At 39.0% G+C, this 24,580-nt stretch overlaps 1 protein-coding gene and 1 pseudogene across 1 annotated transcript; one reads left to right on the forward strand and one right to left on the reverse strand.

Moving 5' to 3' along the window:
- On the forward strand, window positions 1-2,262 carry LOC105051915 (GRAS family protein RAM1). Its single transcript, XM_010932558.4, is given in 4 exon segments — window positions 1-889; window positions 892-1,035; window positions 1,038-1,364; window positions 1,367-2,262. Coding segments are annotated over 4 exon segments (1,434 nt in total). The 5' UTR covers window positions 1-699; the 3' UTR covers window positions 2,140-2,262.
- An 11,208-nt stretch (window positions 2,263-13,470) lies between these two features.
- On the reverse strand, window positions 13,471-19,701 carry LOC105051914 (mitochondrial import inner membrane translocase subunit PAM16 like 2-like; annotated as a pseudogene).
- Window positions 19,702-24,580: the final 4,879 nt, after the last annotated feature.

The following is a 24,580-nucleotide window of genomic DNA, read 5'->3' on the forward strand; positions in this document are numbered from 1 at the left end:
TGGCCCATGCAACGGAATATGCCTTCTCGCCGTGACCTCCCACTGCTATCATCTAACGAACTCTCAGGGAGGAAAAGATGGTTGTTGAAGAAGTTGGAACAAAAGGAGGTCATAATAATACAAGATAAGAGAATCGGTTGACGCGGTAGGGATTGCTTCTAGAAAGAAGGACAAGGCGACAAGTCGTGTGGAGACAACTGATGATTCCCAGCTCTTTCCTTTCCCACCACCTTTGTTCCTTGTCGACTGCCTCATGGCATCTTTTGAGCCATTCTCATTCCAACCACTTCTCTCAATCCCCAACAAATTAAACCCACTACTATTATAAAGCAAAACCACAGGCCGAAAAAAAAAAAGTTAGAACAAAACACGGAGAAGAAAACACCACCCACCGTCTTAACCTTAGAATCCATGAGGAACATCGATCCAAATCCAAGAATAAAAAATACCAAGGCAAGAAGATGCCGTTCATTCAAAAGAAACTTTGTAAATGCCCGGAGGAGGCAAAACCAAGTCCTCCCTCTCTCCCTTTTCCATTGTTCTCTTTCTCATCTGGTGGCACAAAAGAATTTTTCGTGAACTTATATTCTGACTCCTACCCCTTGTCTTCCCTACTCGATCTCCCCTCTCGTTGCTAACTCTTACACCCTCTCTCCTTTTGTGCACGTGCATCTCTTAACTCCGAGAGAGATCGAGAGAATGCAAGAAGATACTGGAGAAGAGATGCTGAGTCTAAACTTGGGTATTAGTAGCACTTGGTGTTCGAGCACTACGAAGAAGAGGAAGAGAAGAGATGAAACTAACGTTATCTCTTGCGGTGCCTTAACGCACGACGTCCTAGAGAGAAAGTTCTTCGGGTTGCTTCAAAGGAGGGAGAGGATGTTAAGATTAGTCCCAGAAGGAATGGGTTGGAGGATGGAGAGGGCCTGCAATTGATTCATATGCTTCTCGCGTCTGCCACCGCGGTTGACGCAAACAACATGAGCTCAGCCATCAACGCCTTGCATGAATTGTACCAGCACGTCTCGACGAGTGGGATCCAATCCAACGGGTTGCAGCCTACTTTGCCGATGGCTTGGCTGCTAGGCTTCTAACAAAGAGCTCTCCTTTCTACCAAACAATCATGGCCCAGCCTGCACCAGAAGAAGAGTTCTTGGCCTTCACTGAACTCTACAAGGCTTCTCCTTTCTACCAATTTGCTCATTTCACCGCCAACCAAGCAATAATGGAGGCGTTCGAGGAGGAGGAGGAGCATAATGGAAGAAGCTTGCATGTGATAGATTTTGATGTGTCGTATGGATTCCAGTGGCCTTCTTTAATCCAATCACTTTCTGATAAAGCCACAAGAAGCAAGCCTATCTCTCTTGAATTACTGGAATCGGTGGAAGCATCGAGGAACTCAGAGAAACTGAAATGAGGCTTGTCAACTTCACAAAAGGCTGTGATAACTTGCAAATGAAATTTGAAGGGCTGCTGAGAGGTTCAGCACGTAGTGATTTTAAGATCGAAAAGAATGCGACTCTCGTCGTAAACTTGGTTTTTTACCTGCAAAACTTGAGGAGCTCTTCTGAGATATCTGATGTATTGATGGGTCTCTACTCATTGAATCCATCTCTGGTGATCGTCGTAGAGAAAGAAGGTGGCCAAAGACCATGTACCTTCTTATCAAGATTTATGGAGTCTTTACATTATTATGCAGCCATGTTCGATTCGCTGAATGACTGCCTTCCTGCTGAAAGCACTGAGAGGCTAAAAATTGAGAAGAACCATCTGGGTAGAGAGATCAAGATTGCCATGACTGAAGAGGAGAAGGAAGAGGAAAAGCATCTGAAGTTTGAGAGGTTGGATACATGGAAGGGAAAGATGGAGAGCTTCGGGTTCGAAGAAATAAAGTTGAGTTCAAGGTCTGTGGGCCAAGCAAAGCTTCTCCTGAAGATTAAGAGTCACCTGTCAACCATAGAGCATGATGGTGTCCGTGGGTTTCGAATTCTTGGGAGAGATGAAGGGCAGGCAATATCTTTAGGATGGCAAGACCGGCATCTAACAACAGTCTCTGCATGGCACTGCGTACGGTCACCCATCACTCACTTGGATGCAGTTTGTAGCTGGCCAAATGTTTCCAGCCTCCGTCTACAGTAATTATTATATAATTGTACAATGTTTCATTGGTATGCTAATCCATTTAGTTTTTTGGTTATTTCTATCCCGGATAATGTTGATATTTCAAATAAAGATTATGCCTGTCTCATACACTATCACTGCTTTCATTTGTCAAAAGCATCGATGAATCAGTTGGACATATTTTTGATTTCTTCACTGTTTTTTTTTTTTCAGATGTTCATAATTTTATTTGTAAATAGTGACTCACCTTTATTGTAGATGAGGAGAATGAATCTCTCTGCTATAAACTCTAAGAGCCAAGTTTGCGAGAAAGATCTCTTTCTCATCTAATCTTGCTACAAAGATTAATTGAGGAATGATCAGGGAGTTTCTCATATTTCGATACTTATGAACAGTAGATACTATCTGTTTGCAGATTTAAAATTCTTTCAGGGGCACTTTTTTTTCTTGTATACTAATAACAGTGCTTGCATTTGAATCAAACATTTTGCTCTAGTCCTCCTAATTAAGAACAAAATTGTTAGATATCTCAAATCTAGCTCGATCATATGTTTCCATTAAACCAAATACTTGTATGCCTGCATGCATGCAGAGATTTTCTTTTTTTTTTTTTTTTTTGATAGAAAGGGTGGCAAAAACAGCCATCCGGCCTTCATTAGAATTCACAAAAATTTAGTGCATGCATACGGTGATGGTCATGACATAAAAACTCGTGCATTAAAAGTTAGGTATTACAACAAATTGAAAATGGTTTGGATACAACAGTTGCAGCTTTGCATTGGTGATAACAATCTAATTCACTCGTATCTATTAAATTTAATTTTATTTATAGCAATTTTTTGTTTTTTAAAGTAAAAAACTCAAGAAGCGGCTTGTTGACATGTTTTTGTCTAACATTTTAATTGGCGTTTTCTGAAAAAAGAAAAATCTTAATTTGCACCAAAACATAATCTATAGCAGATTTTGTATTGCTTGGGCCAGTTTTTTGTCCTGATGTGGGAGATAAGGTTGCTCCCACAACATCTGAAATGCAGCAATATTATTTAATAGTTAACTGTGGAGGTACCTAACCAAGACTATGTTTTTGAAATGCACCACAATCTAAATATGGTATCAAGTAAATGATTCTAATCTTCTGATTATGAAACTTATCATAGAATATGATCATGACTTTGTCAAACCTTCCTGCTGAGGCTATGTGCTGATGGGGCAGACAATGAGGCGACTTGTTAATGGATAGAGATGGTTTATATGCTGTTTATTTTTATTTTTACATTCTTGGCACTGCCTGTTCTTAAGTATTTGAGTCAATTCAAACAACTATGCATTGGTACGAGTGGATATCCAATATATAAGATTCCACCTAATGAAGATTTGCAAGGATATCGGTCGTAGAAATTTATAGAGTCATCTACTTGGGTTCCATCGTCAGAGTATGGCCGGAGAATATTTTGCTAGATATATTGTTTCCTTGTGTCATAGAACATTTCCATATTGCAGGAGAATAAACTTTTAGCAATTATAATTAAGTTGGTTCTTCCATGTGAGGATAGATTTCTTTATTGTCGTCTTAAGGGGGTTGAACTGCAAAATCCTATTGTTTCGTGTTCCACAAAGTTTACATGACAGATCCAATGCTCTGAAACCGTTAGTCAACTTAGGTAATCTCATGATAATAAAAAACTGCATACAATTGAAAAGAAGATTTATTATGGAAAGTATCTCCTGCACTAGGTTTTGTTCACATTCCTTTGAAAGCAAATGACGGAGATCAAAAGAAACTCCCAATTGTTTATTAAAATAAAACAAAATAATTCAAGGTACAAATTAAGCAGCAAAGGAGGGGGGAAAGAAAAAATGAAATTAAGCCAGAACCAAAACCATACCGTGTTGAAGAACCATTAAGCTGGTAGGGAAAGGGTCAATGGTGTATATCAAGCACAACAACCCCTGCTTTACGTGTGGCCAGCCTATGCATGTAAATAATTAACATTGACGGATTCGAAATCATGACCTCCAGCAAACCTAGGCTCTGGTATCGTGTTGAATAACCAATTGAAAGAAGGAACGAGAGAGAAAAACAGAAGACATCTGATCAACAACAAAAAGAAGAGAGAGAGACAGACAGGCAGACACTGGTGGGCAAAACTGCACAAGCTTGCTGTTCTTGAGCATTTTGCTGATTCTCTCAATACTCCTGCTTCCTTTAGAATTACAGAGCAGAGACCATTCTCTGAAATAGTTAATAGCTGACATTTTGCTGACTTCTATAAGTTTTTTGATCTGGTCTGAAGCCAAGTGCCAGCCATTCTTTACTAATGCATTGTTGTTCTTTCGGCATTTGTCTATTGATATCTGCTGCATATGAAAGAGGTTAGAATGGTTTAGCTATGATAGAAAGGGACCATGTTTAGGTTTACTTTGCCATTTTAAAATTACAGAGTTCACTCAATTGAAAGTCGCTAACTAATATGATGATGTTGAGCAAAAAGGAATGTAATCAACTCAAAGACTGGGAGTTTATTACAATAATGATATAAATGACAGGTTAAAAGTAAATGTTTAACAAGATCATAAGCAATTTCTACGATGCCATTTCAACTCTATCAAAACTAATATTATCTACATGATATAGAACATAATTACCTACTTGGTTTGCAGTGTTCTCCGTTCTTCAGTACAAGAATCAGAAGAAAATTTAATCTTTGAGGTATAAAAGTTAGCAATCAGGATCTGCAAAGAGACTTCAGGAAGAATATCGAACAAGAATTGAAGAAATCTATATGACTGAATCTGATTGGTTAAGGAAATTAAGCCTTTTTATTTTGTAAATTATGAAGAGGATAAAGTTATTCACTTCTGATATTTGCAATCTGACGTGCGTCTTGATGGATTCAGATTAACCGATACTGGAGACAACTTAAAATAATGTAATCTTAATTACCGAGTAAAAGAAATAATGGTCATTGTAGCCACTTGTTCTTTCAATAAGCCGGTACTCGGATCATGTAAAACATTTACATTAGTGCGAATGTTGATCAGTCTACGAAGAAGCATCATCATGCTATTCAAGAGTATGAATAAGCCTGTAAAGATAAGGATCTATTTCCCTTTCAGAGAAAAAGAAGGAATGCACTCAGGAAAGTTACACTAGTGTGGGAAAGAAAAATCTTGACTTCAGAAAGCATGTCCCAAAAGAAATGATGCTGAATTCCTTGCCTAATTCAGGTGGTAAAATTTGGTGGTCTACATCATTGTGTCTTAAGCTACGTCACATTCCACCAGCATAAGTTGAACAGTAGAAAGATTCCATTTTGGAAGTCAGCATAAGTTATCAACGCATTCAAAGGGTTCCAGGGTCAGGTAGTGGCCGGCGAATCTCTACCCAGACAAAGGCGTGGGATTTCATTTTCCAAGGAGATATATCTACCATTTCCTGGTGCACAGTATGTTACGGTTTGGAATTTTCTTTCGTCTTCTACCACATGGTTTGAAACTTTGAATCCAAGAATCAAAGGGTGACTTGTTAGGCGTTGTCCAAACGAGGGAAACAGCGCTTCAACAGAATTAGCCAACATGGAATTTCTTGGAAAGATGGAATATTTTAAGCATACCATGGTTGAAGATACGAAGTGGAAGTTCCATGTGTTTAGATTAGCTAACCATATGAATCATGATTAATGATCAGAGGAGTAGAATACGTGATAAGGTTGCAAGCTTTTGGCATATATATAGACCTTTGCAAATATGGCTTATTGCATAATTTTTTTTAAGCAAAACTTATAGATTGATCCATTAGATCAAACAAAGGCTTTAGCACGATTTAGCTCAATCCAAGTTGGCATCTTGGATTTGTGTCGCACAGCACAGAGGATCTTCAACCATGGTAGCTTGATCATGAGAAAGTCCAAAATGGCTGTAGAGGTAAGAGCATGTCTTTTTTTTCTTTTTTCTTTTTTTTTTTTTTTTTGGTAGAAGAAGTCTGAAGACTGCGTTACAAGTAAGGATTATGACAAAAGTATGTATATAATTACATCATAGCCCAGGAAGAACAAACAAGCAGACACGTATCCTGGAAAAAAAAAAAAGCAATGTCACAACAAACTTAGAAAAAGGTGACACCATAGGTAGTCGTGTAGGCTTGAGAATGATCAGAAACTGTGATTCCAAAGCCATATAAATATATATATATATAGGTGTAAAATAGCGGCGAAATCGTATAGAGTAGGGATTTAAGAAAATTGAATGCATGCATGCTTCCAGCGTGTGTGCACATGCATGTCTGCATGGTTGCGCATGCGGGTGCGTGCGTATGCATTGCGAGCATATGCACGTGTGTTGATGCACGTGCATGTATGTGTGGATGCGCATGCACGCATATGCATTGCGAGCGCATGCGGGTGCACGCGTATGCATTGCAAGCACATGCACGTGTGTTTTGTGATATCTGTGCTTGCGTGCAGGTATGCGTGTGTTCTGAGATCAGACTCCACAACCCGTAGGGATGTGCAAGAGCTTCTCGGTCATCAACGTGTGCCTTCTGGCTTTCATATGAACAAATCAAACACAGAAACATCAAGATTTACGTAGAAAACCTCCTCAATATGAAGAGTAAAAACCACGGCCCGACACCTACAACTTCCACTATAATCAAATAATGGGAATACACAAGATTCCTCTCTAGTTATCAACAACCAGAGGCATACATCAATTTCTCAGCACAATAAATCATCAAGAATCAATATTCTTGGCAGCCACAAACATCTAATGATGAAACAAGTGAAGTTGAGAAGATATTACCAGAAAATAAAAGAATTCTGAAGAAAACGGCAAGCAGAAACCAAAGAAAAAGGACTCCAATTTCGATCTCCACCGTCCAGATTGAAGAACCAGGTGTCAAAAATGTGCAGACCAAATTTCAATTTGATCCAACGGTGAACGAATTTCCAGCGACCACTTTTGCGAAGGCTGCACAAATAAATCTGAAAAAGGAACGATCTCTCTTTTTGTCGTCTAATGTTTCTGATCTTCAAAACCTCTTTTTCTATGTGGATGCTCTCCAAAATTACCTTTTTTAAATACTAGGATTTCTTTTGGAGCAAAATAAAAATGAGTCATCAATATGGATTTTGACCCATATAGGCTTTGGGCCATTCTCCACATAGGAGAGACCCAACCCAACAAATCTCCCCCTCTCGACTATGTGGAGAGAGTCGTCATCCCAGCAATATGACGACAAGCTTTGATCTTCTCTGATGGTAATGCCTTTGTCAACATATCCGAACCATTATGATCAGTGGATACTCTCTCAAGTAGTAACAACTTAGCATTCAATACATCTCTAATCTAATGGTACCTCACATCAATATGTTTCGATCTCGAGTGAAAACTAGAGTTCTTAGCAAGGTGAATAGCACTTTGACTATCACAGAATAGGACATATCGATCTTGCTTGAAGCCTAGTTCCTGAAAAAATTTCTTCATCCATAGCAACCCCTTGCAAGCTTCAGTAGCTGCAATAAACTCTGCCTCTGTGGTAGAAAGTGTAACACATTTTTGCAATCTTGATTGCCAAGCCACAGCTGTTCCTGAAAAAGTGATCAAGTAGCTTGAGGTAGACTTGGGAGAATCAACATCTCCAGCCATGTCTGCATTTGTGTAACCAACTAACACAGGTTTCTCACTTCCAAAACAAAGACTCAGACTAGAAGTACCCCGCAAATATCTCATAATCCACTTCACCGCATTCCAATGGTCTCTCCCTGGATTTGAAAGAAAAAGGCTTACCATGCCAACTGCATGAGCTATGTCTGGCCTCGTACATACCATTGCATACATCAAACTACCTACTGCTGAACTATAAGGCACACTTTGCATGTCTTCTTTTTCTTCATCAGTAGAAGGACTTTGTTTACTACTCAATCTAGTAGCAATAGAGAAAGGAGAGCTAACCGCTTTGGCTTTATCCATTTTGAATCTTTGAAGAACCTTTTCAATGTATTTTTCTTGTGATAAATACAGTTTCTTTGTAGTTCTTTCTCTAGTGATCCTCATGCCAAGAATTTACTTAGCAGGCCCTAAGTCTTTCATGGCAAAGAACTTGCACAACTGTTTTTTCAGGCCATCAATTCTAGAAGCATTCCTACCAACAATTAACATGTCATCAACATAGAGTAAAAGAATAATAAAATCAGCATCAGAAAATTTTTGCACAAAAACACAATGATCAGTGGTAGTTTTTGTGTAGCCTTGCTCCCCCATAACTGACTCAAATTTTTTGTACCATTGTTTGGGTGCTTGCTTCAAACCATAAAGACTTTTGTTCAACTTGCATACAAAATCTTCTTTTCCTTTTACTCTAAAACCCTCAGGCTGTTCCATGTAGATCTCCTCCTCCAAATCACCATGGAGAAAAGCAGTTTTTACATCCATTTGCTCAATCTCCAAATCAAGACTAGCAGCCAAGCCAAGAACAATCCGAATAGATGACATTTTCACAACAGGAGAAAATATTTCTTCAAAATTAATTTCTTTTCTCTGACTGAATCCTTTAACCACCAATCTGGCTTTGTATCGTGGATGAGAGTTATGTTCTTCGTGTTTAACTCTATAAACCCACTTATTTTTTAGAGCCTTCTTGTCTTTAGGCAATTTCACTAGCCTATATGTATTATTCTCATGCAAGGAATTCATTTCATCTTGCATGGCCTCAATCCACTCCTCTTTCTGCTCACTATCTACAGCCTCTTCAAAACTCTCAGATTCTCCTCCATCAGTCAATAAGACATATTCATCAGTGGAATACCTAGTAGACGGCTGTCGTATTCTAGTAGATTTTCTGAGTGGCATTGTTGGAGAGGTTTCTATCACTGCTGGCTGATAATGATCATTATCATTTGTCTTATTGTTTACAGGCTCATCTGCATTTTGTTCAAGGACTGGTGTGGAAGGGACTATCTCCAAATCAATCAAATTATCAGTGTATTGAGGCACTGATTTCTCAGTCTTGTCAATATCCTGTATTGTCTGGTTCTCTATAAACACAGCATCACGACTTCTAATAAGTTTCTTGCCAATAGGATCATAAAACCTATAACCAAACTCATCCTGACCATAACCCACAAAAATACACTGTTTTGTCTTCACATCGAGCTTGGATCTCTCATCTTTGGGAATATGCACAAATACCTTGCATCCAAAGACCCGCAAATGATTATAAAAAATATCCTTGCCTGTCCAAACTCTGTTGGGTACATCAAACTGCAAAGGAACACATGGTGAGAGATTTAATACATGAACAACAGTGTTTAAAGCTTCTCCCCAAAAGGATCTAGGTAACTTTGCTTGTGAAAGCAAACATCTGACTCTTTCATCAATATTCTGTTCATTCTCTCAACCAACCCATTCAACTGTGGTGTCTTTGGTGGTATTTTCTGATGCCGAATACCTTGCTGTTTGCAATATTCATCAAATGGCCCTGAATATTCACCCCCATTATCTGTATGGATACATTTCAACTTTTTTCCTATCTCTCTCTTAACTGAAGCTTGAAACTATTTGAAGACATCTAACACTTGATTTTTATGCTTTAAAGTATAAGCCCACAACTTTCTTGAATGGTCATCAATGAAAGTAGCAAAGTAAAGTGAACCACCAAGTGTACTTGTCTTCATAGGACCGCACAAGTCAGAATGCACCAAGTCAAGTATGTTCTGCTGTCTAGAAGAAGGATGTGACTTGAAAGACACTCTATTCTATTTTCCTGCTAAGCAGTGAGCACACTTCTGCAAATGTGAACTCATCATACCAGATAATAGATTCTTCTTGACCAATAAAGCCATTTCCTTCTCACTCATATGACTAAGTCTTTGATGCCACAACTCTGTTTCACTCATATTCTCTACTACATTAACATCTTTGGAGAGCCTTGCGTGCAACAAATATAAAGTGGAAGACTTCTTGCCTCTAGCCACAACCATAGCACCTTTGGTGAGTTTCCACTGGCCATTGGAGAAAATATTACAAAAACCATCATCATCCAATTTACTTGCTGAAATCAAATTCAAACGGATGTCTGGAACATGCTTCACATGCTTGAGAACTAATTTGGTACCATTGTTTGTCTCTAAGCAAATATCTCCAATGCCAACAACTTTAGCAACACCGTCATTACCCATCTTCACAACCCCAAAGTCACCGGCCGTGTAAGATGTAAAGAACTCCTTTCGAGAAGTAATATGTGTCGAAGCACCACTATCAATCACCCAACTAGTTTCGTCATATGCTAGGTTGACAATATCACTGTCATAAACAAGAAGAAAATCTTCGGTAGTGGTGGCAACTCGTCCTTCATTGTTGTTATCATTTTTATTTATTTTTTTTATTATTATTTTTGTTCTCTCGCTTTAACTGTCTGCAAAATCTTTTGATGTGCCCTTTCTTACCGCAATGATAGCACTCAATATTTGCAAACTTATTTCTGGACTTGCTTCTGCTACCTTCTTTATTCTTCGGCCCACGGCTCTTACTTCTCCCCCTGGTCTCAGCAACTAGAACATCTGGCTGTGAAGAGGAATATTGTGACTTTCTTCTCATCTCTTCATTCAAAACACTACTTTTAGCCATATCCATTGTGATCACACCATTAGGAGCTGAGTTAGATAACGACGTTCTAAACGTCTCCCATGAGTCCGGTAGTATACCAAGAAGCCATAAGCCCCGCACTTCCTCATCAAATCTAATACCCATAGCAGCTAGTTGATTTATGATTCCCTGAAAGGTGTTCAGATGATCTGTCATGGGGGTATTATCTCTGTATTTCAAAGCCATCATCTGCTTGATTAAATACAGCTTATTATTTTCAGTCCTCCCTGCATATAACTGCTCAAGCTTAGTCCACAAAGTTCGTGCATGTGTCTCTCCAATAATGTGGTTCAATACATTATCCTCAACCTACTGTCTGATGTATCTACATACTTGTCTATGTATCAAGTTCCACTCTTCATCAGTTTTATCAACAGGTTTTTCAGAAGCAAACACAGGTAAGTGGTATCCTTTCACATAAAGAACATCCTCCATTTTTGATTTCCAAACAGCATAATTAGATCCATTCAAATTGATCATTCTACTTGAATTAACTTCCATTGTTCGACACAGGACAACGAATCAACGAACCTAGCTCTGATACCACTTTTGATGGAAATTTAACAAGTAGAGAAACCAAGCAAAATATGTGAAAGATGCAGCGAACAAATCAAACACAGAAACACCAAGATTTACGTGGAAAACCTCCTCAATATGAGGAGTAAAAACCACGGCCCGACACCCACAACTTCCACTATAATCAAATAATGAGAATACACAAGATTTCTCTCTAGTTATCAACAACCAGAGGCATACATCAACTTCTCAACACAATAAATCATCAAGAATCAATATTCTTAGCACCCACAAACATCTAATGATGCAACAAGTGAAGTTGAGAAGATATTACTAGAAAATAGAAGAATTCTGAAGAAAACGACAAGCAGAAATCAAAGAAAAAGGACTCTAATTTCGATCTTCACCGTCCAGATTGAAGAACCAGGTATCGAGAATGTGCAGACCAAATTTCAGTTTGATCCAACGGTGAACGAATTTCGGACGACCACTTTTGCGAAGGCTACACAAATAAATCTGAAAAAGGAACGATCTCTCTTTTTGCCGTCTAATGTTTCTGATCTTCAAAACCTCTTTTTCTATGTGGGCTCTTCAAAATTACCTTTTTTAAATACTAGAATTTTTTTGGAGTAAAATAAAAATGAGTCATCAATATGGATTTTGACCCATATAAACTTTGGGCCATTCTCCACGTAGGAGAGACCCAACCCAACATTTATTTGGTTAGAGGTTTCATATCTCAACTGTCAACAACGCTGAGAGACATTACTAGTTGGTAAAGTACTACGCTTATTTCTCCCTCGATCCACGGTGGATTGGCAATTCAGTGTTTTCTAGATCAGAAGGAGCAATAGAGCAATCTGAAGCAACTTGAATGCCCTTAAGCTAGAACCTCAAATGCCATGCATCTAGCTTGAATCCAAGTTGCCTGCATCTGCCTGGGCATCAAGATGCTAGTAGGAAGGCTCGTACTTATTTTTCATGTTTTCCTATGCGTTTAATTCTCTTCTAAGAAATGATATGTTCAAGTTCTTTAAACATAGAATGGTTAAGAATGGAGGTGGCATCAATTGATGGTCCTGAGGATGGATCTCTATCGACCTTTATCCATCGTAGAGGATGCAGCAAGCCGGCAGTCACCAATGAGGAAATAGCTCTCCAGCAAGAGATTCACAGAGGTGGTGATTTTCTTCAAGGAAATTGAGAAGGCATAAAGCCAATGGAAACATTCCCTGTTAGGGAAGTTTTTGGGTTGGCGATTCACACTCGATTACAATGTCAAGGAACTTGAGCTTCCATGAGGTCTTCCTTGAGAGTTCCAAACCATGGTACGGTCACAAGATTCAACCGCATTAGATATAACATCCGACAATATATATAAGATTATAGCAGGATAACATGAGAAGATGAGTTAGGAAATACTGCTCCATATAAAGTTGAATGGATTGGAAACCACTAAAGAATGATGCCCATCTGAACCTCAGCCCGTTGCAGATTGGAGTCCGTACTCATTGCAAGGAACAGATAATATGAATCTCCATGGGACCTTGCATCAAACTCATCTGGACAATGGAATACTCCTAGTCATGCTATAGCAGAAAAAATTCGATTTTTTGGACCACGAGATGCTAAACACAGGGCCGGCCCTGGGGCAGGTCAAACTGGGCGACCGCCCCAGGCCCCAGGCCTAGATCTTGTATTAATGTTCCAATAGGGTGCAAAGATATCTTTTTACAATATTATAACAAGAAAAATAATTAAATAGGTTAATGATGAGTTTTATACACTGCTTAACGAATATATCTATAGAAAATTATTGCACGTAGATTAATTTTTTAATGATAATTAATATTTAAAGTATGTTAATTTTTAATAGAGAAGGTCCCATTTTTTCATTTAGCCCTAGGTCTAAAAAAATGTCAGAACCGGCCCTGGCTAAACAAGGACCTACCTAGTTGCCACACAGCATGAGAAATTTCTTTGTACAGAAGTCAGCAAAAGATGAGCACCCTCATGTTGCAATGGGATGCAACTGGAGAAGTTTTTTGGTGACTATATATTAAAACATGCAAGCCATTCAAACTCCACGGATAAGCAGATAAACCTCGTTAAGGTATTTACCTCTAAAAGGAGTGTGAAGTGCAGAGAAATTTGCAGTTTGGATATGATTAATGCAAGCTGTCAGCATAGGGGAAAAAGTTCCTCAAAGACTGAAGTTTCTATATATAGGACTTAAGATGATAATATAAAACAAAAGTAAAGAGAAAAAAGGTAAAACATTGCATTCCTAGTGAAAGAAAAATGACATCCAAATCAAAAACACATTTCCCAACACCTTCATAACTCGGTAGATATAATGAATATAAGATTGTACAAATTAACTGCAGAAACATCTGCATGGAGACGAAGGCGAAGTTAGCGGTCTTCAAAGTCTTCCATCGCCCTTCTGTTGGTATACAGCTTCTAAACATTCCTTGGCCCGGTGAACCTTTGACTGCAGGTAAAAGCTTCCATGTTTGGCATCCTCTCAAACGAGATATCATACTTCTGCACCGTTGGCAAAACATACTACTCAGATTCACATACCAAAATATGATATCATCTGGAAATATGTCAGGGATGAGGTGATAAGAAACTTTGTTTCAGAATCAGCAACCACAACAACCTAATATTCTAAAATCATTGTGATGTTGAAGGGGGTAAATTATAAGTGTGAGCTGGGTATGAATTATTCAGAAATTGCGAGTTAATTAACTTCATTTGTTCAGACTTCAGAGTATTAAGCATGAGCAGACTCGGATCAGGAAGATTCATCAAGTGTGCGGTCAGACTCACTTGATGCTTCCCAATAAATTCAACATAGGAAAATGATTAAATGCATTTAGGGAAAACCATCATATTTATATTGCATGAATAGATTCAGGATTTTTTGGAGAATAACAAATGCAAACACTCAGCCACGAACTGCAACAATCATGCACTGCACACGTGAATAGGAAACCCAACCTCCACAATCTATTCCCAGGTTGACTGCTCACTGATTCCTAATATCTGCGCCTAGCTTCCTGTTCAGTCATGGCTTTACTAGCTCTGCGTATATTTTGTACAGCTTCATGTGCAACACCAGTTTTATTTGCATCTGCAAAAAGAAAGGAAAAAAAAAAGCAAAAAAAAGCAAGCATAGCATAAATGAAGGCATGCATCTAATATGTTATAAAGATAGAGAGGAATCTATACATCTCAGCTCATCATGCAAATTTTATATATGATAACCTAATATATAGCAACAAAAGAAAAGGAAAGTGAATGTTGATCACAATGAAACTACAAAGAAGACAGTCTGCCAAATGAAGTTTGAATGCTGGAAGATCCTATTGGCCTGATAAGATCTTCTGGCCTCTGGAGGATTTTAGTTTGAAAATGAGTTGGAGGCCAGGTGGAAGAAAGAGACCAGGCAACTGGAAGGGGCACTAATCTCTGTTTTTTAGTGATAACATAAATCATATTAGAAAAGAATTTGATCATTCCTAAAGGGATTAGTTACTCCTAGCACATGATCTATTTCTCCTACAAGTTTCCAACATATTTTTTAAAATAGAAGCCTCCACCAGAAGATCTTATCAGGCTGCTAAGATCAACCAGCATCCAAACATGCCAGTGTTTTCTCATGCAAAACAAGTCAGAGACACATGAATGTGTCTCTGACTTGTGCTTGCATAAAGTGTCGATTTACTTTAGAAAATGCTACATTCTATCGATTGCCCATGAGTGCGAGCCCTTTTTCACCAAATCCTTGATAAAATCAACGACATCATTTATGCAGACAATACTTTTCAAAATCTTCCTCTATTTAAATGTGTGTCAAAATAATGGTTCAGAATGGTACAGAAGAAGTTTCCTCAAGAACAAATGTGAACTCTGAAAATGTCATATGATAACTAAAATTATGATATATCACATATTCTGTTCATATTTTTCTCACTTCTCAGAAATATGTTTGATGCACTAAGATTAGCTTTCCCCAATAAATGTCTTACTAGAGGATATCTTCTCATTTCCATCAAGCTTTGAACTTGAAAATTTTTAACATGGTAATATACCAATCTACTTATGGTTAGACCATTTTTAAGTCTCAGAAGTTTAAGGAATACTGTAGGTGAATGTCTGGCTAGGACACCATCTCTCAGGATTTTTTTGATATCATACGTTGCAGCAGGAAGAAAAAAAAATAGAAATAATCAAATACGTGGATCAGTCAAAAAATGACTCATCTCCACAGAGCATACAAACTTCACTATGAGAAAAGAAAAATATTACAAGAGGAGATCACACCTTCAACCCTTGTATACCTAATCTTTCCCTCACATGAAGTTCTCCCTCACAAAAGCTCTCCCTCTATGAGGACCCCTTGAACCCCTGAAGCGACCGTTGTCCGCTGTTCAGGAGCCCTGCTCCTGCTCCTCTCAGCACCGCGTCTGTTATCTCGCTGGGTTCTGGGTTTTCCGTAGCTGATGAAACTACGCCACCACCTAAGCTCTCAGTTCACGGAACAGAGCCTTATAAAGGCTTAAAACCGTGATAAACTAGGATAGGGTCTCCTCCAGTACCCAGAAAACCACCCAGGATCTTTGGATCACGACCGCAAACTCTCCAGGCCGTCCGATCGCGCATCGGTCCACAGAATAATCCGTAGACCGCGAGAAATGCATAAGAAATGCTCATCGGTCCATGGTGGACCACGAGAAATGCATGGGAAACGCCCATGTGGTCCACGCGCCCGACCGTGGATCGCTCGATCCACCAGCCCGCCGTCAGCCATCGCCGATCCTCTGCTGCTCTGAACTTCGTGCCAACTTCAATTAAATGTATCTCCTTCACCCGGACTCCGTTTCGGATGATCTTGGGTTCGCTGGACTTCATTTTTTATCACGAACCTCGCTGTAGGCTCAACGTGGACCGAATCTCAAGGCATCAAATCTTCACAATTTTTACCTCGACTCGATATTCGACCTCCTCCTAACTCTGAGAGCTTCTGGATCTCCTCGCCCCCATGCCCTAGGACAATCGTCGGTTGATCATGGATGGGCAGACATGGGAGTCGAGTCAGGCTGCTCGATCCCATCGCCATGGTATGCTGTGCTCCTCATGACCCGAGACCTGCTCGAAGTATCATCCTGTGGCAATAAAAATCTCACCTTGCGATATCGCCTTTCATCCTCTCTAGTCTCGCATCTCGTGCTCAATCCACCTCCACCTAGAGCTCTACCTTGCTCTGGACTCCTCTTAGCTCCTAAAGCTCCACCTCGCACTGGATTCTCTGCCAGGTAGTAATGTCCTCTCATTCTCTTCTTCCTCTTCAGAATAATTCTATCGCCATGCAACACCTTCAGGATTCCTCCACCACCTACTGTCCTGTAGCCTCTCGAATCCAGTCTGCTCAGTGAGATAAGATTCTGCCTGAAATCGGGTATGTATCGGACCTTCTCCAATCTCCTCACTGCACCATCATGTGTCCTCCAACTAACCGTCCCAATATCTCTGATCGCACAGCTCGATCCATCCGATAGATAAACAGTGCCCTCACTGCTCTCCATGAAGTCAAACTGCTCCTCTCTACAACATACATGATAGGTGCATGCAGAATCTAAAATCCACTACTGAAAAGAAGTAGATATCTCGTCAGATATTTTCAGGACATCTCCCTCTGAATCGCTACTGGTCTTCACTGCAGTAGCCCTCGTCCGATCTTTGAGTTGAGAGCAATCTTTGGCTAGATGCCCAAACTCGTCACACTAGTAACACCTGATCTTGCTCAAGTCCCTCGTCCTAGACTTAGACCGCCCTCGTCGTGATCTCCTGTCGCTCTGTCTACCACCTTCTGCTCCTCCAAAAATCATCAAAGCTGAGCTGCCGTCACTTGAGCTCAAAGCTGGATTCTCCCTTTTAAGAACTTCATTTTGAAGAATCATCACGGTGATCTCTTCCATTTTGATGGTGCTATTCCCCACTAGAAGAGTAGTCATCAAGAACTCATACAAAGAGGAAGCGATGCTAGCAAGACCAGTGCCCTGGTTTTCTCCTCAACATTCTCGTCAACACTAAGGAGGTCAGTGAAGATCTTCTGAAAGTGGCTGAGATGTTCCTGCACACTCTGTCCCTCAGTTATCCACAGTTGATAGAACTGCCTCCAGAGGAAGAGAGTGTCGGTAAGAGATTTTGTCATGTACAACTCCTCGAGCTTCGACCATAGCACCATCAGGAAAGTCTCGCCAAGCACATGGATTACCATCTTATCTGCTAGGTACATGCGGATGGTACTCACCACCTGCATCTGTAGCCGTCTCCAATCCTGCACCTCCATGGTGGTCGGCTTCTCCTCGCACAAGAGAGCATCGATCAACCCTTGCTAGATGAGCACGTCCTTCACCCTTATCTACCACAAGAAGAAATTGCTCTTTCCATCAAATTTATTGATCTCCATCTTGATTGATCCTGTCTTCTCCATCTTCAGTCTTGCTCACCACTACTACAATTTGCATCCTTGTATCGTCTTGCTCTGATACCACTTATAGGTGGATATCTGATCAGGAACCACCTCCCAGACCTTTTCGACACCGCACGTTATAGCAGGAAGAAAGAAGAAATAAACAGAAATAATCAAATACATGGATCAGCCAAAAAAGTGCTCGTCTCCATGGGGCATGCAAATTTTACTACGAGAAAAAAAAATATTACAAGAGAAGATCACACCCTCAACTTTCGTACACCAAATCTTTTCCTCACAAAAAATTCTCCCTCACAAAAATTCTCTCTCTAAGAGGATCCCTTAAACCCCTGAAGTGACTGCTGTCTGCTGTTCAAGAGCTCTGCTCCTGCTCCTCTCAGCACCGCGTCTGCTCTCTCACTGGGTTCTGGATTTTTCGCAACTGATGAAACCACGCCACCACCTAAGCTCTCTGTTCACGGAACAGAGCCTTATAAAGGCTTAAAACCGTGATAAACTAGGATAGGGTCTCCTATAGTACCCATAAAACCACCCAGGACTTTTGGATCACGACCGCAAACTCCTCAAGCCGTCCAATCGTGCACCGTTCCATAGAATAATCCATGGACCTCGAGAAATACAGAAGAAACGCCCATCGGTCCATGGTGGACCGCGAGAAACGCATAGGAAACGCCCATCGATCCACGGTAGACCGCAAGAAATGCATGGAAAACATGCATGTGGTCCATGCATCCGGTCGTGGATCGTCCGGTCCGACGGCCCACCGCCAATGGCCATCGGTCCTCCATCGCTTCGAACTTCGTGCCAACTTCAATCGAACGTATCACCTTCATCTAGACTCTGTTTTAGGTGATTTTGGGTTCGTTGGACTCTCTTTTTCGTCGCAGACCTCATTATGGACTTAATATGGACCGAATCTCGAAACGTCAAATCCTAACAAATACAAGATCATCCTATAGATAGATTTATCCATTTATTTTGCCCTGAAAGTGAAAAGTTTGTCCTATTCCATGAGAGAATACATGCACATAAACCAGGTCTCCACTAAAAGGAGAGCTGAATCCATCTATTCCCCTGCAAGTGAACACATGCACATAGAGCAATAGTCTGTCCTATACTGTATCTACATATAATGCATCATTCCACATTGTACTGATAGACAAACACTTTCGTATACAAAAACATACATAAATACACATAATGGAGTAAATACTTAATATTGATGCTCATATAATTCATTTTCAGGTTTGATTTCCCTGACAAATTAATGTTAAATCTTGATGATTTGGAATTGTACAAATTCATCTAAAGAAATAACAAAAAATAAACAGACAAAGATTTCAGCACTAGGTTATTGACCGTCATGTTAACACCATCCAACTATTATGTACTTATCATACTACAACTTTGTTGCCCGTAGACCTCCGATTCAAGAACACATCCTTGCAAAGAAATGTTCAAGAGGACTTCATAAGTCTCTAATTTCTTGTACAGGCTAAAGGGAATAGACATCTTTTGCAGCCAAACTGTAATAACAGCAATGCCTCCAACAATGCATTATCTTAAGAAATGTCAACCTAGTTCGAATGGATGTTCATGGCTCTGCATATACCCCATAATTGAGGATTTTTAAAAAGCCTCCATTTTGATCATCTTTGGGCCCAATATTAGAGTGATCATAGAAAAGTGATATGAAAGACGAGAAAATACATAAACAATTCTTAATCCAAGCATACAATCCATACAAAAATTGTAATAAAAAAGATTACCCAGATAAAATAATTAAAGATGAACTCACAATAAAAAAAATGATAATATATGGCACTAAACTTACATTTTAGTGCCTTGCGATGTGCTTATAAAACAGCTCTTCCCAATATCCCAGAACCCATAACTACCAAGTTGGCGAGAAGCTTTGCAGCCTGTGTAAAGAAAGAAAAGGTAAGATAGAACATCAAGAAACGCTGTGTAAAGAAGCAAAGATGAAATCTTTTTGTCCCCGAACCATCAAAGATTACCCAAAATCATGCCCATCCGCATGGGGTCTCCAAAATCCCTATAAGCCCGAGTTCGACCCGAGGAAACGAAATCAAATCCCAAAAGGGAGAAAAGACGGGAAAAACGTACCATGGCGGCGTCATGATTCAAGGGGTCCTCATCATTGGGTTGCTGCATATATAATAAGGTTAAATAAAGATAACATTTTACTCATATAAAAACTGTAAAAAATAAGCTCATTTCATATAAAACCGAACCAGCAGAGCCTTTTTTTTTTCCAATTCTTTTAAGCGGTAACTTAAATTCGAAAGAATAAACTGATGGCGAAAGGTGGATGTAAAGAATGGAGAAGGCAAAGTAATCCCATGTGCAACCACCCCATGTTGCTCTAGATGCAGTGTCTTCCACATTAGCACATCAATAGACGTGACCAAATTCATGTACAAACAAGAAAATGATAAGTTTCATAAACACCCTTGTGCTAAGTTCCTCTAAGCATCAAAACAAGATCATATTACAATATCGCGTGGCAGGTGTCAAACATGTAGCATTTACCTTTCACACGATGACTAAAATTTTTTTCTCCTCGCCGGAGCTTCAGCAATTCTCTATTTGCAATAAAATCTCCACTAAGATTGAAAGTGGGCTCGGGCCGATCAGAGACCCATCGGATTGGGCCAGCTTCGGGCTCGATTCGAAATCATTCAGATCGGACTCGAGCCCAAAAAATAGGCCCATTTTGCTTTCGGATCCGACTCCAACAGACTTTTGACGTCCGAGCCGAGGTTCGAAACTTGACCCAAAGTTCGATCCGGACCCCCACGCTACTTCGAGCAACCAGAGGGAATCAGCGACAGCAGCGGTGGGGGGAGTGGATAATGCAAAGGGGGGTGATGAGGCGACTGCGGCCGAAGGAGGAAAAGAAAAAGACGAAGCTTAGGGAGTGGCACCGGTGGCCAATCATTGTGAGGATCCTATCCGAGCTCCAACGGCACGGAAACTACAACCTTCGGATGCAGACAGACATCAACGAGGTCATTGCCACTCTCGCAAGGGAGGCAGGTTAGGTGGTGCTCCTCGATGGCACCACCTTCCCGTCCCGCTCCTCCGCCTCCTCTTCTCTTCAGGTTTCCATCTCTCTCCCTTGTCTTTAGTCTATCCATTTAATCTCCCTCACCTCCACCATCCACCGCTCCCTCAAAATCCTAGACGGCCCCGATCCCCAGCTCATTGCTGCCTCTGCCTCACCCATTGCCGTCATCAACACCTGGGACCTTATGGACAACCTCAACGACCTCCCCTCTCTCATTTCCGCCTCTAAGAAGTCCTACCTCCTTCTCCGATCCCCTCACGTACCACCACCATCGCCAGATCAAGGCCAAGGACCAGCATTCTGCTGTTAAATCCTTTTGGAAGCACCTCACCGATGAGCTGAAATGCCCCAAGATCGTCATAGTCTTGATGTCCCTCCGCGGCACTGTTCACGTCATCCTTCACGGCTTCCGCATCACCGTTGACGAGTGAGACGTGTCCATGGATGCCGGGGTAGGGGGGTCAAGGGAGGGGGATCGAGATGGAGGAGCCGTGGGCAGAGGGGCTGCGGACGGGTGGAAGAGATGCGAGTGGTGCCGGGTGCGGTGGTTGGGCATGAAGAGCCTGAAGCAAGATTGGACGCGGGCCAGGACGATTGGGCTCGGGCCTTTCTCAGGCTTGTATTTTTTTTTAAACAAATGGACCTAACCTCGGCTCGAAGTCTAAAAAATTATTTCGAGCTGGGCTCGAGCTGGGATAGGATCCGGCTCAATTCTAACCCTAATCCCCACATATATATATATATATATATATATATATATATATATATATATATATATATATATATAGAGAGAGAGAGAGAGAGAGAGAGAGAGAGAGAGAGAGAGATTCTCTTCATTTATGCCATAACTCTTAATTCCATCCATCATGACCTACTCAGTGCACACCCAATCATCTACATTTCAGTCAAGAACCCAAAATCACTTCACCCAAGGTTTTAAACAAGAATAGGACGGTGGGGGACTGGGCACCATCCAAAGTGTCAGGATGAGATGTAAGGGAATGGACCAGGATGGCATACCTATGACATCCCGTTTCCAGGAAAAATCAGGACGGCCCTGTCTGGCGGCATTCAAGTCCTTGCCCTCACCCTTACTCAAAGCAGGCCATCTTTTACCCAAATCCTCTAAAAAGTTCTTAGTTGTTGACCAGATACATCTTCTCTTGAATTGATTCTTGGTTCTTTCTATTTCCCAATCCTCAGTTATATCCATCATTCAGCTTGCAAGAAACATCTCTAGAAATCCCCCATTGCTTCTTTATGGTCATAACCTCCTCCACAGATTTTCACTCTTATTTCAAATTCCCTGGCTCAATCATCAGACGTGCCTGAATATGTGAAGGTTCTAATAAAATGTTACTATGCTTGCAAAAGAACTTAATGTAAAAAAAAACAAAATGATTAAAAGTACTGTTTAAGCATACATTATGTATTAGCTAAATTCAATAGCTGCAAAATCCTCAAAGAGAATGTAAAGCAACTATATTTCAGAACATTTGCAGTAGTCACCCCAGCCCTCTTTTTTCTACTGAAAATATCGTCATCATTTTAGGTTGTTGTTTTTTTTTTTTGGACTCCATGAGTTTATCTCTTTGGCGAGTTTGTTTATGCAATTTCTTCTTGGAATTCTAAATATTCCAAAGTAAATTATGGGTTGCCTTTGTTATAGACTTTGCATATGATACGTGCCTCCTTTTTGCCTCAAATGATGTGGATCATGTGGATTGCTTGATCTCATTTTGAATAATGCTTGGTATGTGTCATATTCATTTGTTCTTATCCAATTGATTGATGATCTTCTTTGATGAACTTGTACACTGGGTGATGATTGGATATATCTTCCCTATACATTAAAGGGGAGTTCGGAGCTCTCCCAGTGCACCATGTGTCGAGCTCTGAACTTTTCACGATATTTTTTTCAAATTTTTTGCATGTATATCCTCCTAAACATTCAAATTTACGTGAATATTCTTTCAAAATTGATATTTATATGTATACTCTCATAAAATATTTATTTTGCATGTATATCCTTCTTTTTTTTTGCATATATACCCACATCATTTAATACCATCAAAAAAATAACGATTTAAAATTTAAATGACTAAAATATTCTTATGGATAGATATGCAAAAAAAAAATTTATAAGGGTATATATAAAAAGTAATTCTATGAGGGTATTCATGTAAATTTGAATCTTTAGAAGAATATACATGCAAAAAATTTTAATTTAATTTTCATCTATCTTATCTAGATGGATTTAGATTCTTTTACTTTATAATATAATAATATATTACATAATATAATAACACGATGATGATATTATATAATATTTTATATATTAAAATATTATATTATATTATATTTTTATACGAGATGAGATGACTATGTCCGTCTTATAACAACATAATATACCTTATACACGTCACAAAGATATTTTCGATAAAAAATTTTAAAATAAAATATAATAATATTATAAATTTTTATTATTACATAATGTCTAAATTCATAACTATGTCCATTTTATGTAAATATACAAGATATTCATCTAATATCAAGTTTAGATTTTTTTTTTTAAAAGCATATTATTATATATTAGAGAAAATATGGATGGTTATGATCTATTTATTTTCAAGATAAAAAAATTTTAATCTATCATTTGATAAAAAGATAATTTTATCTATGTAAATTAATAAATTAATTAAATTTATTATTTTAGTTGTATATGTTAAATTTTCTCTATTAGAATAAGGAAAGAATTAACAAACCAAGAGGGATGTATTTATGTTAAAGATTTTTTATGGTATACCCTTTCAAATATTTAAATTTGAGTGAATACCCTCATAAAATTATATATATATATATATATATATATATATATATATATATATATATATATATAATATATATATATATATTTATTTTTTTTTTTTATATATCTATTCATAAGAATTTTAATCATTTTAATTTTAAATCGTTAATTTTTAACAGTATTAGATGATATGGGCACATATATAAAAAAAAAATTATGAGGATATATATGTAGATATCATTTTTAAAAAATATTTATATAAATTTGAATATTTGGAAGAGTATACATGTAAATTCTTTGATTCTTCTCCCTTTCGATCTCGCTCAGGTGCTTTCCTTCCCGCAGATTTTTGAAAAGATGAAGAAATGAAAAGAAAAAGAAGAGAAAAGAAAAAAAGAATTGGACAAATCTATATGGATAGAAAAAAAAAATTGAACAATCTATACGAAAATTTTTTTCTATTTTTTCTTTGTTTCCGTTGATTTTTTTTATATTTTTATCTGATTTTTTTTATTTATTTTTTCATTCTCAAGAGTCTCAATTGGGTAGGAGGTTCTAGACTCTTCACCTCCTCTTCTCGATGCCACCTCCCGCCGATCTCCGTTGTTGCCTTCTTCCCCATCAAGACCAACATCGGCCCTCCCTTTCGATCTCCTTCAAGTACTTTTGTTCCCATGGATCTCTGAAAAAGAGAAAGAAATGATAAGTAAAAAAAAAATTAAAAGAAAAAAATTGAACAATCTATACGAAAAAGTTTTTTTTAATTTATGTTGATTTTTTTTTATTTTTTTTTTTATTTTCAAAGATTTCAATCGGATGGGAGGCTCTGGACTCTTCACCCCACTCTCCTCGATATCGCCTCCCATCGATCTCCATCATTACCTTGCTCTCCATC

This window comes from Elaeis guineensis, chromosome 9 (assembly GCF_000442705.2).
Source record: "Elaeis guineensis isolate ETL-2024a chromosome 9, EG11, whole genome shotgun sequence".
Lineage (NCBI taxonomy): Eukaryota > Viridiplantae > Streptophyta > Magnoliopsida > Arecales > Arecaceae > Elaeis > Elaeis guineensis.